General features: G+C 53.4%; 1 protein-coding gene across 6 annotated transcripts in view; it reads right to left on the reverse strand.

The window, feature by feature from the left end:
- Positions 1 to 16,751, reverse strand: part of RAP1GAP2 (RAP1 GTPase activating protein 2) — a 194,402-nt gene that overhangs the window by 129,969 nt on the left and 47,682 nt on the right. For 2 of the 6 annotated variants that reach the window (XM_036033275.1, XM_028520081.2), the window contains exon 1: positions 7,549 to 7,970. The exons of 2 other annotated variants lie outside the window; for them this stretch is intronic. In XM_036033275.1, coding sequence (XP_035889168.1) covers positions 7,549 to 7,772 — 224 coding nt within the window. In that variant the 5' untranslated portion in view covers positions 7,773 to 7,970. Of the gene's footprint in view, positions 1 to 7,548; positions 7,980 to 16,751 lie in introns of those variants that run through there. 2 more of the 6 variants (XR_004904796.1, XM_036033274.1) reach the window with 2 other exon arrangements.

Consider the following 16,751-nt stretch of genomic DNA (forward strand, 5'->3'; position numbering starts at 1 on the left):
CAGTGTGATTCAACGTGGTTGGTAAAAATCTTCTCAGGAAAGAAACAGAAAAAGGGGGAGAAGGGAAGGACAGCAGATGGGGCAGCTCTAATCAATGGGCCTACTCCCTCCCCCTTTGGAGAAGCAGACTAACAGGGAGACCCGGCGGGGTCAGCCCACCCCCCGAAGGCTCTGGGAAGGACTTGGCCGGAGTTCCAGCCTGCATCAAAACAGAGTGTTCATAACTGATAAGCTTAAAAGCAAGTGACAATTTTTCAACCCACCCTTGCTCCAAGGGCAGCAAATAAACACAGCGTCGGCTCCAAGTTCCCACTGAGCCTGTCTGGAAGGAGAAGGGAAGGTGAAACTGAGCTCACTCATCCCTAGAAATCGGCGTGGACTCTGACACCAGCCTCTTCAGGGCTGAACCGGAACGTCCCACTCAGAAATCCCAGGCATGCTCTTCCCTTTATCACGGGTGTCAAGATTACCAGGTGCCACCCAGATACAGGGCGAGGGACTGAACTCCACGGTGATTACAGTCAGTCTGTGGGGAGGCACAAGGGAGCCTGCCGGGGGGCTGCGGAGTTCTGTCTTGAGCTGGGTGGTGTCTACCAGGTGGATATGTGTGTAGAAATGCACCAGCTGTCCCCTTCCTTGCACACTTAACTCTATGTAAGTTGCACTTCAGTACATTCATAAAAACAGAGGCAGCCACATGTGTCAAGCACTTCTCAGAAGCCAGGCACTGCATATCCAAATAATATAATAGTTCGGGGCATGACCTCTGGAGCTCAACAGACCAGGTTAAAATACCTGGTCCTCCACTACTGATGCTGCCCCCTGTCCACTCCTCTGCCTTCAAGCCTCTGTCCCTCAGCTGGAAAACAGAGATAACAACTGACAGAATTAAGACACATGTGCATGCAAGCCCTTAGCACAGGGCCCAGCAAAGAGGAAGCCTCAGAAGCTGTTAGCTTGTTACAACCGTTCATCAGCAACCCTAGGCACTGGTGTTACCGGGTCCATTTTCACAAGTGAGAATTGTGCCCCCTTGGTTCCAACTAAGCTCCCTAAACCACAAGCATCTCCATACCGTCTTCCCAATTTTCCCCAAATCCATGCACCACCCATTACTTTTCTTAACGCTTTTCTTTAAATTGACTCGCAATCTTTGCCTTAAACAAATTTACTTTTTAAAAATGTTATGTAACTGTCATACATGGAAAATCAGTATCACTTGCCAGGATTCGTTTTTTAAACTAGCTATTAAAATAAAAAGCACTTATCCACCTGAAAGCGTCTTGCCTGCCTCATTTACCCTTTACGGATTTGGGAGGCAATGAACCTCTGCGCGTGGGGTGGGGGCACCGTCTGCCTGAAGTGACAAGGAACTTCCTGAGCCCCTTCAGCAAGCCTGTTTGCACAGAGGTGAACCAGGCAGGCCTGGCGAGCCCTCTATTTGGCAACATCCTGGTAACCAGCCATCTGTGCACCACGCGGGCTCCACAGAGATAAAGCTGCATTTATTTTTTTTTAGATTTTATTTATTTATTTTTAGAAAGAGGGGAAGGGAGAGAGGAAGAGAAACATCGATCCGTTGCCTCTCACACGCCCCTAACCGGGGATCTGGTCCTCAACCCAGATCTGGAATTGAACCGCAGACCTTTTGGTTCACAGACCAGCACTCAATTCACTGAGCCACGCCAGCCAGGGAAAGACAAAGCTGCATTCAGAAAATGATATAGCCCTGGTCCCCAGTTGGGGGCATGAGAGAGGCAACTGATCCGTGTTTCTCTCACACATGGATGTTTCTCTCTTTCCCTTCCCCTCTCTCTAAAAATAAATAAATCTAAAAAAATTATTACAAAAAAGAGAGATATATATATTTATTCACTCATGGCAACTGTTCACTACTTCAGACACCCACTGGTCCCTGTTTGGCAGGAAAGATGGGACTCTGCCTCTGCCTATTTGACAGCAGCTCGAGGGGCCGAGACCCAGGAGCCCAGAGCCAGGTGCCCAGCCCCTGCTTCAGGATGGTTAGGACTGAGCCTAAACCCTCGTATCTATGGGTCCCCAAACCACACAGAGGCAGGGAAGGAGCTAGATGAATAACAATGAAACAACATATGTGCAAGTGATCAGCTGCACTTCTTTCCAAAATCTCTTCCAGAAAGGAAGGAGAGGGAAGGGAAAATCACTCCAGTCTCAGACAAGAAAAGGGCACCTTGACACCGGTGTCAGAGGACACTGCACTGTTAAGAGGATTACCTCAGGGTAACAGGCAACAGGCACACCTCGCCCGGGGAGCCAGTGAGTCTTGTGAGCGCCCATCCATTCATCCAGCAAATATTTACTGAGCACTTCCCATTCTGGGCAACGGGGAGCCAGAAGGGAAAAGGCGAAGTCCCTGCTCTCAGAAAGCTCACGTTCTAGGGGACAGAACAGTCAATACATTGTTTATTATGTAAGCTAGATAATAGCAGTTAATAAGTGCCATGTTGGAAGGAAACCAGGGAGCGGTAATAAGGGCCGGAGAGAGCTGCTCAGATTGGACAGTCAGAGCAGCCCTCTTGGAGGAGATGATATTTGACTTGAAAGCCCTATGAGGGGGAAGCAGTCAGTTAAGTCACTGTAAACAGCATGTGTAAAGGGCCTGGGGCAGGAACAAACTTGCCGTGTTCCAGAAACAGAAAGCAGGCCTTCGCAGCCTCAGGAGCACAGCGATCACGGTGAGTGAGAGGACACGGGCTGGGAGACAAGGTCAGGGACCCGGGCAAGGGGTTCAGGACCCTGGGAAGCCTATGTGCAGAGCTTTCTGCAGCAGAGACTTGATCTGACTTGAATTTTTAAAACTCCACTCTGGCGACCATAAGGAAAATAGATATGGGAGACAAAAAGCAAAGGCACCAAACAGCAGACTAAAATAGTGGCTCAAGGGGAGTCAAATAAACTCTGTCCCTCAACTCTAAGAGTCCACCTCCTCAGACGCTCTATGAGGTCAAAAATGAGAAGTTGGTCAAAGGGAGATGTTTGTTCTTTAAAGCAACCACAGCCAACCAGGTGGCATTCAAACAGCACACAAAAGAGGGTGAGTGACAGGCCCTTCCACACAGGGCAGGACCCAGCCACCTCCTAGGGACAGAACAAGCGGCCATCTGTTCTGGGGCCAGAGAGTGGAGCAGCTCCCGCCTTGTGTCCCTTCCAGCCCTGGGACTCAGGGACTACAAGGCCAGGGCTCCTGGACACCCAGCCGGCACAGACCGCCTCTCCAGCCAGCTCGTGGGGCTGTCTCTGGCTCTCCCAATGGGAGAACGCAAGAATCCTCCAAGACGCCAGCCTTCAAACCCTAAGGACAAAACAAGCAACGCTGCCATCACAAAAAGAGACAATTAGACCACCTCCGGCAACACGGGAGTGGGGGCAGGGACGGATCTGAGAGAACCTCTAAAACTAAACACCAATTTAAGGTAACTTAAGGGACAGCAGAACATGTGAAACGATACTAGGAGACACCATCCGCAAAATCCTGACTGTAGGAAACTCCCTGCGACACACAACTCAGTTACTTCAACAACTGTAAAGAAAAAAAGAAGAAGAGTTGGGGGAGGAAACTTAGAGAGAGAGAGAGAGCCAATCACGCTTCTGTGACACAGCTAGGGAAATCGGAACACTGAACACGAGAGTAGGAAATCAGGGTTAGCTCAGGGTGTATGGCAAGGACCATGTTATATTTTTTAGAAGGACTTTATCTTGGAAATGCATACTGAAATATTTCAGAATAAAATGATATAATGTCTGGGATTCACTTCAAACTGGGTATTGTATTACACTGTTCCCTCTCCTCTGTGCACTTGAAAATTTCTGCAATAAAAGTTTGGTGTTTTGTTTTTTTTTAAATCTAGGAATGGGCTTTTTCTGATGACCTACCCAGGAAAAACCCACTGGACATGATACCCCACAAAAGAGGAATCAGATTCATCGGACGCACTGCTCTGCCCTCCGGAGCCATTAGTGATTTGCTGACTGATCAGTGAATTCATCCCTCCCTCCTCATAAACCCCACGGTGGCTGTTGTTTCAAATAACTACCCCCAGTAAGAACCAGAGTTCTTTTCCATTTATGCTAACTGCCCTCTCCCCAGTCCAGAATGCCATGCCCGAGGCCACACTGACTTGATCCACACCCTTCAGAACACACACATTTCCCTGCGTTCCCACCTCGGTCCTTCCTGCCACGAGTGCCCACCTCCCCCGCAGAGGGCGCCACACGCCCCAGCACCCACTTCGGTCACCCCTCGCGTGGGGCTGTGGTCCGACCCGCCCTGTCCACAAGAAAGCACGCTCTGGAAAGCAAAGCTCAGAGGAGCTCTCTACTCAGGTGCCTCCTCGGAACCAGGCTCAAACCCAGTCCCCTCGCAAACACACCACTGCTTTGGCAGGGTCCCCGGTGACAGCATCCCTGGAGGACAGAAAGAAGCAGAACCTCCAGGCCCATACAGAGTCATCCTGCCAAGGTTGATGCACACCACACCCATTTCTCCAGGAGGCCAACTGAGGCTGGAGCCCAGTTCTCTGGACCTATGGACCAACGGTGCCTGGGAGTGAGTGCCCTGGTTCTGGGCCCATTTGGGATACCTGTGTCATTACCGCCCCCCCTGGCACTGCTACCTGCTCCAATATATATTTTTAGGTGGCCTGGGGAGAGCAGGACGATGTCAAGGATTGGGGACCATCACTGCAAGTCATCCTTCTAGCCCACAGTGTTGTCTGCACAAGCCTGTCAATCAGAGGTGCTGGGAAGATGGATGGATGATCAAGCCTGCTGGGAAAAATGAAGAAGGGGCCCGAGTCTGACCTGACCCTGCAAGGACAGGAGGGGAAGAAGGAGGAACTCCGCAAATTTCACACCCAGCCTGCAGTTTGGGGAGTGCTTAAGAGAGGTTGGCAGCTGCAGCCTGCTCCAGGCCCCCCGTGGCCAGTGCCAGCAGAGGAAGGGTCCCCAGTGGGCACTGAACTGATTTCAGGTGCTTAAAGAAACAGAAACTGCAGATTACAGCAAGGGAAGCAAAGGTCATCAAACACCAACATGCAATCAATCATTCTCTCCTTGAGTAGGTTAAGTCCATGGCCAAACCTGTCAGACTGACAGAAGCAGCAGCGGAACAGGATGAAGGCAGAAGCTGGGAGGGTCACCAACATCTGCTGCATTGCAGGAAAGAGTCCAGTGCATCCAGGAAGACAAGATGTCATGAGCTTGGGGCATCCTCGCTCAGCCCAGTCCCTTCCTGTCCCCTGTCCAGGCCCTTCCCAGTGCCTCACTGCTCTCCCCACCGGGGTCGTGCCTGCCTGGCTGATTCCTGGGCCACGGCTGGTTGGTCCTGGCCACTAGCAGGACTGCCCCCATCAGACATCCTAACTTGGCTTCTAAGGTGCAGGCCCAGGGAGAGGAGAATGGGAGCAGCTCTGATGGAACCCCTCCACCCTCACGCAGCACTTCCCACCTTTCAGCTGCATGTTTCCCGTTATCTCACCTGAGCCTGCAAAGCCCTTTGTGTGGATGCAGGAACTCAAGCTCTGGAAGATGAAATCCATCCATCACATCACAGGACTAGAACTTCCAGCTCCCAGTTCAGGGACATCCCCCTACCCCTCAGCCCCCCAACCACACATCCTATACACAGAGACAGGTGCTGGTCCGGTGCATCTGCCTTCTGTAAAGTACATCCTCCTCCTCATTCCTCAGAGCAAGCCATCCCATACCCTCCTGACTTCAGAGGGCTGGCTGGCTCACCCCACCTCTGCAGATAAAAAGCTGAAAGGCAGGGAATGGAAAAGAATCAAAGTCTAGAGAAGAATGGCGTCTAGACCTGGAACACTGGACTCCAGAGTCTTGCTGGCAGCGTTTTCTGCTTGACCTGTGTGTCCCCAACATCAGCCATTCCTGGGTCACCTGCAGGATTTCTGCCATTTTCTGCTCCATTCGTACTATTACTACTATTTCTATGAAAGACTAATTCTTGTGACTTACACATTCAGCTTGGGGTGATACTTTCTGTCACCACCACAAAGGGGACAATCAGTGCCCCTGGGCATAACTAGGGGGAAACCCTAACAGTAAATAGTGCAAGAACAGCCCATGTTGTAGGGAAGCACTGTTCCCCATTTAAAGGCCCTGAGCCAGAGGTCTCCTCTTTGTTATAAAAGGGAGATAAGCAAGTGTTTAAAAAGTGTTAAAGCCAAGACTAGCACCAACCAGAAGCTTTCTCCTTGAAGAAATCACAAGGATTCACAGAGAACTGAAAAGGGAAGAACTTTCTCACTGAGTGACTCAATGTTATTTCATGCTTAATCACCTGAAGTCGTTTTACTGGAGAGTCATCCTGTGCTGTGGAAACATCGCAGGAGACTACACACAAGAGGGATGCATTAGGGGAGGGATAGGAGACAACCGCAGGGCCACCCATGCCCGCTTCTCTCAGTGCTCCAGTCCACTGCCTGCCACCTTCCCCAGGCACACACAGCTTCCGGGCAAGTCCGAGGCCCACCAGTCACCACCTAAGTGTCTCTGACTTCTCTGTCCTTGTCTTAGCCCTTGACTAATGCAGAGCAGAGCACTCCAAAACTCTGTAAATTAGGATCCAGCAAGGCCACGGGAGGTTACCTCAACTCCACAAAACATATCTGTGAACAGCCAGCTCCCATGGCCCTCAGTTGCTGGCCAGCTGAGGGCTCCTGCACCCCTAGCAGGGGAGGGAGGCTGTGCCAGCAGGTGTGGGCAACTCCATGGGGTCTTGTGAACATCAAGCCTGCAGCTGGGGGGCTGGAACCCAGGAAGCTGCCCCCAGAAGCTCCTATGCCCACGGGAAACCCACACCTCATCCCATAGGTCGTCCAGCTATATCTCTGAAATAAACTGGGAACATGACTTTCAATACCCAGGAGCAAACAATTAGAAGAGTAACCCCAAGAAAAGTGAAGAGTTAAAACCAGAAAAACCCAAAGACAGAAGGCATGGGGTGGGGGTGGGAGGGTTGCGGGGAGGGAGGGGTTGAAGTAACCTCTAAACGTGCCCCTTGGCTGCAGGAACCAAACTCAATGCAAGCACATCATGGCCTGGCGGGCACCTCGCCGGTTCGGCCAAGTTGCAGGGAAGCAAATGGCATCCCCGGCGCATTGAGTCACTCGGGCTGAGCTGGAGACTATGTTACCCGGGTTGGATCAATGCTACCCGCGCTGCAGGATTCAGCAAGGGCGCCGCGATCGGCAGATGCCGCGACTGGGGGCTTAGCACTTGGTGGACTTGGGGCTAAGGACTTGGACTAGGACGAAGCCCTAAGGGGCCTTCCAGGTGCCCGCCGACCCAGCCAATGCCCTGCCTGGGCTTCCTCCTAACAGCCAGTCTCCGGGGCCAAGCTCCGAACTCGCTCCCCCGACGGCGCCCGGAGTAGAGGCATTTCCCATCCAACTCCGAGCCTAATGCCCTTTTGGAAAAGTCGACCCCAAAGAAAACAGGATTTTGGCACGAGAGCGGAGGGAAGGGGGAGGTAGTGATGCCAGGCTTTACCTTTTCTCTTTATTCTGTTTTCGGGATTTGTGCAGGAGTCCGATGAGCACCACCGCGGCGCGGATCCCCGCCTTTCGGCAATGCATCCTCCCCGCCGGCTGGGACATGGCGAGGCCGCCGCGGGTGCCCGGCCGCGCCCTCGCCCGCCCGCCGCGCGCCCCCGCCGGCCCGGCTCCGCGCGCTCCGCGCCGCCTGCTCCTGGCCCCCGGCCGCCAGCCTCGCATGGATCCCGCCCCGCCTAGGTGCGCCCCGGGGGTCAGGTGACCGGGCGCTCACTTCCCGGCGACCTTCAGCGTCTCCTCCGGGCCCACGGAGCGGCAGGCACCCGCTCCCCCAGCGCGGGCATTTCTAAGGCTCGCTCGGGGCGCGGCCCGGTGGGGCGGCTCTGGGGCTCCGGCTCAGACGCGCCCGCCCTCGCAGGGAGCCCGCCCCGGCCCCGCCCCCCGTGCTTGGCCCGGGGCGCCCAGGCTGCGAGCGGATCCGGCTGCCCGGCCGCCTGCACCGGGAGACCGGCTGTCCGCTCGCGCTCGGTACTCTCGGGGGTCTCGGCGCCCGCGTTCGCTCACTGCCCCGCGCCCGGGCTCCTGCCCTTCTCTCGCTTCTCCTCTCCGTCCCCGCCTCTGCGCCCCACGTCCTCCGCCCCCGCTGGCCGGGCCGGGCTCCCTCTCCAGGCAAAGGCGGCTGACGCGCCTTCCCAGCCCGGCCCTCCAGGATACTTCTCCGATGCTGTCACTGTCTTTAAAAACAGGGAGAAAAAGCGTGCACGGAGAGGAAACGCGCGCCCTCAGTCCAAGTGAAACTGCCTTTGAGCGCGGGCACCGCCGCGGGCCTCGGGGCCCCAGACCCACGCTGCCGGGTGGTGAGAGGGGCACAGGACGCCAAGTGCCTGCCTTCCCCGCCGGAGGCTCCCGGGCGTTAGGACTCAGTCGGAGGCTACTTCTCCCCTCTCCCCAAATCCAGGAAAGGATTGTGGTGTGGTGTGGAGTGAGGGTGGTTCACTCCAGCGTGGGCGCCTGAGTGGGCTGAGGTCAGTGCCCCAGTTAACATTTATTTTCCTGAACCCAGGAGTTAGGCACAACCTAAGGTCAACGGTCCTATTCCCCCGCGGCTACAATTTGGCCTCGCGTCCCAGTTGCCAGGGAGACGCGGGGGTGGGACAGGGAAACCTCCCACCCCACCCGCATCTCGGCTCCAGCGCGGCCGCTGCACACACCGCAGGGCGGTTTTCCCCTGCCCCTGCAACACCGCGTGCAAGCTGCATCCTCACAAAAGGCACGCCAGCTCGTGGGGGAAGGGGCCCTGGCCGGGTCCCTGCTGTGGGCGCGGGGTACTCCTAAGCGCCACTTCCAGTTCCTGCGGGGAAGTCTAACCCCCTCTCATCACCCACCTCCCTGAGGGCTTCTTCCTCCGGGCCGCTAGGAAAGACCATCAGCGAGCGGGCTGGAGGGAATTAAAACAAGCCAACTAGTCAATCTTTCTCAACAGCCCTGTTGGGGCCAAAGAGGTTCCTGAGGCAATTTGCTTTTTTTTTTTTTTTTTTTTTTAGTAGTCTGGTGTCCAAGCAAGCACAGAAAATCCAGACCAGGACCACAGAAAGTCTAAGGGCCTGAGGCCTCAACCCCACCTCTCCTGTGGGCACAGCTTCTTGCTGGCAGGGGAGTTGGAGTGGAGGAGAAGGAGCACCAGGCTGGTGCCCAGATGTGCCTGGTTTATTTATGAAGCATCCATTAACAATGGCCTCAGTGCCCCCCCTCCCCGAGCCTGCCTGGGTGGTGGGGATCACAGATATTTCCATGGGCATCTATTTATAGCCAGAGAGTGAGTGACCCAGGCCCCACCCCTGGGACTGCAGCTAGACTAGCTGCCAGACTACACCAGTAGTGACCTTAGAATCCGTCTAGAAACAAGAATGGGGAAATGAACGTCCTCAGTGGGGAAGCGGGCAGAGCCCAGCACAGGCAGCCCAGGGCTTGTTCTGCCTCCAGCGGTACACGGAACTGACAGGTTAGTGATCGGCTGTCTCAGCCAGACGGCAGAGAGGGTGCTGGGGCACCGGCCGCAGGTCCAGCCCCAGAAAAGTGGTGTATTTTATTCACACACAAGGTCTCAGGGCAGGGCCTGACTCCCTCCCCCAGGGACGTGTGGGTAGCCCCCACCCATCTCCCACTGTCTGGGAGAGATTTTAGGTCAAGCGTATCAGTGGACAACAGGACCCTGGGATGAAAGTGAAAGAATTTTCCACCTACCAGGTAACTTGATTCACTGTGGTTCTGGGATCCCAGACCCTCACAGCTCCTCTACAACCACAATTGTTTCGAGCCCTAGTGAAGCTAAAAACACAAGGTTGTCCCCCCAAAACCATAACCTGATCTGATCCCTGAGAGGTTTCCTGGGGGTGGGGGAGCCCATCCTTCTGCCCACACCCCACAGCATAAGGGAACCCATGCACAGCAGAGAACATGGTAGCCACCTGTGCTGGGTGTGCCCATTCCACCAGCGTTCACTGAACAGTCAGGACACGTCCCGCTCTGCGCAAGAGACCAAGGCAGGAGAGAAACGGAAGACCACCCTCGCCCAGAACAAACCGTCCCATTCCCACTTGCTTGTGCGTTGTGACCCGGCCACTGTTCTCCAGATCTGGGCCATTCATGTATCACCTTCCCACCGTATAACCTGGTTATTTAATCCTTTTTTTAGGATTTTATTTATTCATTTCTAAAGAAAGGGAAAGGGAGGGAGAGAAACATCAATGTGCAAGAGAACCATCAATCGGTTGCCTCTCTCACACCCCCTAATGGGGACCTGGCCTGCAACCCAGGCCTGTGCCCCGACTGGGAATCAAACCCGGTGCTCAACCCATGCAGCCACACCAGCCAGGGCACACTCGCCTTTTTATTTAATTAAATCAATGCATTCTTTACTTAGTTTTATAAGAAAACATTGTCATTACCCTAAATGAAGACTCCAGTATCACTTGTTATTCACACCATGAAAACAAATACAAATGTCTTAAACTTGAGCTCAATACTGAAGGCTCTGAGCCTGAAGTACCTTCATTAAAATAGAAAAATAGCCGAGTGTTCAGTGTTAGCCACACACTTGCCACCAAATGAAAACAAAAACACTGTCCATGGGGCACTGCGGGGTGGACGGAGAAGCCTGGGCACATCCAGTCCACAGGGAGCGGGGCAGTGAGGACTGCAGCAGTCCGAGAAGGGGTCTTCTCCCAGATCCCAATCCACCTGGCACAGCTTGTTCCCAGCAGCAGTGTCCCAAATCACAGGACCTCCTGGCCCAAGCGAGCCCTCCTCCCCCAAGCCCACAGACCTTGAGAACAAAGTGCCAGGCAGCTGCCAGACGGGGCTCTGCCCTGATCTGGGGAATCCCAAAGGCTTAGGGCGCCTGGTTAGGAGGGGAGGTGGAGGGGGTCAGGGAAGTTAATCATGAACGCTGGACCCAGCTGCACAGCCCCGTCCTAAGGAGCCGGTGGGGTGAGGCAGGCAGACACGCATGCTTGGGCCTGAAGAAAAGGGCCTTCTGTGCCTGGGAGCCGGCTCCAGGAGACACATTTGTGTGAAACCGGGAATCAGCCCAGTGCTGGAGCTTAAGTCTCAGACAGAGCTGGGACCAGTGCTCCCTCCCTGCCCCACACCACCTCTGACTCCAGGGCCTCTACCGCCCCACAGAATGAATTGGGAGTAGAGGTGGGGCCAAAGGAGCTTTGGAGCCATGGGGCGGGCCTTTTAGGAGAGCAGGTATCTTCAGATGCCTTCCCCTCCCCTTCTGGAGGGAGAGAGCCTGCAACCATCCATGAATCACACAAACTTTGGAGCAATTCAAGAGTTATAAACACACATTAGACCTGCTCAGGGCAGGCTGGCACCCCGGCTCTCTTATGCCTTTAGAGGCCCACCCATACACACACTAACTGGGAGAAATCACTCAGAAGCCGCCTTCACCTCTCACTTCTGCAGAGCACTCACACCTGTGCTAAGACTGCCCTTCACGCTTGGCTGGTGCATCAGCGCCCCCTGCCGGGCCACATTACAGTTGCACTTCTGGAGTGGGAACCATGAGAGGGAACCACCTCCAGAGGGAAAGGAGAAAGGAAAGGGGGAGAGGGAGGGCAGAGAGGGAAAGAGGAGGGAGGGACAGAGAGAGACAGGAAGGGGGTGGGTAAGGGAAAGACTGAGAAGGTCATTTGAGGTAGGGAAGCAGTTTCTATTTTGGAAGGAGAGAGACAGGAGTCTTTGCCAACACGTTGACTCTCCTCCCAGCTCCTAATCTCCCCTCTCCGAGACCATGACCACTGGCCAAGGGGTGCATCCCATCGCAACAGGGTCCTTCAATGACGACCACAGCCATGGCCAGGCCGGGCTGGGAGGCCTGAGAGCCAAGCTCGGGAACCACAGCTCAGCTGTGCTTTCCTGGAGCCATACACATCACACTGTACTGAAGTTCTGGCAAGAAACTGGCTCAGATTTTGGAAACAGATCTCGGTGACTTGCGTGGCATTTCCAAGCTCCGGGGAAAGGAAGCCATGCCCCGAGGAAACCCACAGATCCCACTCAGTGGCAGGCATCCAGCCTGTGGATGGCGTTTGCCTGGGTACCCTGAGCCTGCAATGCATGTCAGTCTGAAGCTGGGTTACAAGCAGGAGGCTTAGGGAGGAAGAAGGGAGTTCGTCGTCTATTTCTTGGGTTACTGAAGGTATTTAAAGTATTTCTTTTTGGTTAATTTATGGAATGTTGAATCCATGAATCCAAGCAGCATGACTATAATTTTTACCATAGGAGGAATATTCAAAAGGATTTTTCTAAGTGTGAAATTTTGATGAACATGAAGAAGTGAGTTTTGCATGGAGGCTGCCCAGGGGTCACTGCAGGGAATCAAGAGCCGATGAGGCGCAGGGCTGGGTGACCGAAAGCAGGCCTCTCATACCCAGGGTGCCCCAGCCCCCACCTCACTGATTCCCAAGCCTCCCCAGCTACTGCTGCCACCGAAGTCACTTCCAGCTCTAGGGTTTCTGGGGCTGACTGGAAAAGTGGGGAGGGAAGCTGTCTTTCCATAATATTAGCAACATTGCTTAGCAACATCTTTCAAAGCAAGAACCAGCAGACTCTCCAAAAATCCACTCTGTTTGTCTCTACCAAAAACACAGAGTGGTTTCTTATACATGTATTACTAATACACTATTTCATATACCCAGTGACGCCTTCTGCGCCCGTGCGCCTGGCTTCCTGGAAGGATGACGTGCCACAGCTGAGCACCAGTTCCAGACGACAGAGCTTTGAGTAGAAAACTTCTGCTTGTTTGCTTGCTTGCTTTTATTGCGATGACCTTGGCTACACATTTCTCTAAAATGCCTTCTATATTTTTGTCCTTTATAAAGACAGGTTTAATGTAACCTGTTCCTCATGATTCCAAGCCATTATTACCAATACCATCTACTGTACAGAGTGGGCTAAAACCCAGTTATGCACTAACAGGCCATTAAGGTGAGGACCCATTTGTCCCTGTCACAATGGAATGGCCTCCATCATCTGTGGCACAAAGATGCCAGTGAGAGAATAAAAGCTAAAAGGCTCTGCAGTCAGACACACCTGGGCGGGAACTCCATCTCTGGCTTTTTCTGCCCGTGTGGCCTGGGCTAAAAATGTAACCTCTCTGAGCCTCAGTTTTGTCATCTATGAAACAGGAGTGACAACAGTGCCACCTTCCAGGGTTCTTGCAAGGATTACGTGAGCATGCATGGGCCATGCAAAGACTTGTAGGAAAATGTTCATAGATGTATCCAAGAGACAGCCCATCAGCAAACGGGGGCCTACCCACACTGGGGACTGCCACTCCACCAGAAAAAGGGACAAAATACTGACACTCGCAACAACATGGTTAAAGTTCAAAAACAGTATGCCGAGTGAAAGAAGCCAGACGTAAAATATACTAACTGTACGATTCTGTTTACACCAAGTTCTAAAACAGACCATCTAAGGCACAAAAAGTGAGAACAGCAGTCTCTGGGGGAGAGGGACATTCTGGAGAAGCGGATGGAAATGTTCCGTATCAGGACAGGGCAGTGCCGTCCACTTGTCCAAATTATATGATTAAGATTTGTGCATTTCAGCGTATGTGAGTTTTTCCTCAGAAAGATCTGGAATTACTGATAGTAACAGTAACAGAACGGGATGCGGAGGGGCACAGAGGAAATGCGGCCCAGAACGTCCGTCACCGCGGGGGTTCGTGATGCTGGCCTATTTGTTTTGTGCCTGCTGGACATTTCCCATAATGAAGAGTGAAGGAAAACATTCACAGTGGGAAAGAAAAGTTCACAGGGATTTTCTCTGGAATTACAATTTCTATCGTTCTTTGTGTTTTTCTTCTATTTACAAATTTGTAAGGACTACCTATCAACTTTATAAACAAGTAAAAAGGTGGACACTGTCATTAAGTAAATGAGAACGCCTGTGAAGACACCTGGCAGGTCCCCTTTAAGGGGCCTTTCTCCCCGCGCTGTTTGGAGTCCTTGCTCACAGTGACAGTTCGCTGGGACCCAAATAACGGAGCTTGACAAAAATCAGGAGCAGCTCAGGGGCTTTCTGACCCCAACTGCAGAGCCACCCTTTGGCTCTCCATCGTTCCTTCTGTCCTGCATCTGCGTGCTGCACACAACAGCTCTGAGCAGGCAGCTCACGGGTCCATCACTAACAAGTAGGAGGCACTGAAGATCCTTTTCCCAATCGTGGCTCTGGCCGCTATGTCTGGAGCAGCGTGAAACAGTACCTGGACCCACGCACATCTGAGGAGGAGCTGCTCCTTTATCCCCGCTTCCTGGGCTGGCAGGTCCTCCACGCGTAGGGAGCCTGGCTGGTGCCGCCTCACCTTTTCGGATAAACCCCTCCGCCTAAAAGTCGCCCTGCCTAAGAGTCACCCTGCGTCTGTTCTCACAGGTGCTAGGGGAGCAGAAGCAGGATCTGGGGGAGAAGCGCATGCAGGATGGAGAGAAGCAGTAAGCGGTCTGCCTCCCCAGCTGCTCCGGCCAATTGCATGCTCAGGCGGCCCCTGCCGCCAGCCTCCTGTTCAGAAGGCTGTAGCATTGACCTGCCGCGGTAACAAACAGCGGGCTCCTCCAGAAATAGGCTCTGCTGACCCTGTCATCACCCTCAAGCTGAGCATCCATCACTTTGGGAGCTTGCATTTTTTCTTCTTTGCTAGCCACTCTGTGGTGTGAAATGATTCTAGGAGGTTTGGGGTGGGAAATCCTGTAGGAATAAACGGAGCTCAGGGTGGGTTTCATTTTGTATCCTATATCTAATACATTCCATATTCTCCTTAAAAAGTTTTTTAAAGAGTTTTGAGGAGCCCTGGCTGGCGTAGCTCAGTGGATTGAGCTCAGGCTGCGAACCAAAGTGTCACAGGTTCGATTCCCAGTCAGGGTACATGCCTGGGTTGCAGGCCATGACCCCCAGCAACCGCACATTGATATTTTTCTCTCTCTCTATCTCCCTCCCTTTCCTCTCTAAAAATAAATAAATGAAATCTTTAAAAAAAAAGAGTTTTGAGAAAGACTGAGGGGCTGCTGTGCATGAACTGTTTCCTGACACCCTGACAGCCATGGTGTGATCTCGGGTTTTGGTGGCCAGTGCAGCGCGGTCTCATTCCCAGCACACTCGGGGTGTGTGTGTGTGTGTGTGTGTGTGAGAGAGAGAGAGAGAGAGAGCAAGCAGAGCACATCGCTCACAAGCCTAGTCAACCAGAACATTCAAGAGCTAGAGCCCCATCTACCTGATTTCTGATCCATTCTCTCCCCAGCCCACCCCGCCCCCACCTTGTGGGAATTAATCTCTTGCTTCTCTGGGTCCCTGAAGAACTCTGGGTCAGAAACGCCTTTCCAGAGGAAATTGATCCTATTGGTGGGCAGAATCAAAGGCTTTCTGCTTAGCCACAAGGAGTTTCCTTCACAATGGACTCAACTCATTGATGTATTAATGGCTCTTTCCCACCCTGACATTAAGTCCTTTCAGACTCCAAGGCAAACACAAGGCTTATCTACGCTGTGGACACCAGGCTCCCAGCTCTGAGCCTCCTGCTGAGCAGCTGCGTGCCTGCAATTTGCAAGCTTTTCACCAGGTCTGCTTTCTGGGGCCTTTCCACCCCTGCAATCAGGAAAACTTCTTCCAGCTGTCCAGCCTGCATCACTCTTGCTGTAATCTAAGCTCTCTTCGGGTGAGCAACTCAGAACCCCGAGTCCCAAAGCAGCTTCAGAAACTGCCTAAAGGCTCCAAACGCTCTGCTTCCACCCATTCTTTGTCCTGCCCCGCTCCCCTCACTCACAGCCACAAAGCAGGACACGGGCAGCGTGGGTCACAGCCAATAACCAGAGGACCAGAGTTCCCCAATTACTTCCTTCTTCTTAATACATGAGGGCAGTTTCAAGATTATGGGGAGCTGGTCTCAGCAGCCGGCTGTGTGTGAGCATCCATCAAGCCTGTCACGGCAGAGGACGCGTGGAGAAGGTGTCGTAAGACTGTCTCGAGCCAGGCAAGGCCAGCGGGCAGTGACCGTCGAACGGCCATGTGTCAGTTATGAGAACGCTTTCTTACCGTGCTGGGCCTACCCGCCCCAAAGGGCAGTGGGATGCTGGACAGAAGTACAGACAGGGAATCAATGTCCCACGGGGAAATCAGCTGAGCTGCTTTCTCAACTGTTGACCTGTCCCTGAAGAACGTCCCCCCCCCCCCCAGAGAGGCCTCCTTTGACCACTCACCTAGGGCATCTCCCCTTGGCTATTCTATACCTAGCTCTTGGTTTGCCTCCTTTGTGACCATTATTCTCCTTTGGGGGGCAGGGTAAGCAGGGTTGGTTGGTTGTTTATTGATTTGTGTTTCCTTGGGCTTTGTGGCCTGTCTGCCCCAGGGGAATGTAACCATCCTGGGGGCAGACACCTCAGTATGTCTTGGAAGTCCCCACCCCCTACCCCCACACACTACTGGGGCCCAGATGGCATCTGACACTGTCTAGCCCTCAATAAATATTGCTGGAAGTGAGGACCGAGGTGGGGAGGGAGAAAGAAGGACGTGAGGAAGGATACCCCCTGCCCCCGAAAAGGATCGATCGTATGTCCTGGAGTCTGAGCTTACTTGGCTCCAAAAAATCCTTGCGGAGCTCTTGCCTGGACAGAATTGGGTTGGCCAGAGGGTGTCGCT

Source organism: Phyllostomus discolor, chromosome 8 (assembly GCF_004126475.2).
Source record: "Phyllostomus discolor isolate MPI-MPIP mPhyDis1 chromosome 8, mPhyDis1.pri.v3, whole genome shotgun sequence".
NCBI classification, from domain to species: Eukaryota; Metazoa; Chordata; class Mammalia; order Chiroptera; family Phyllostomidae; genus Phyllostomus; species Phyllostomus discolor.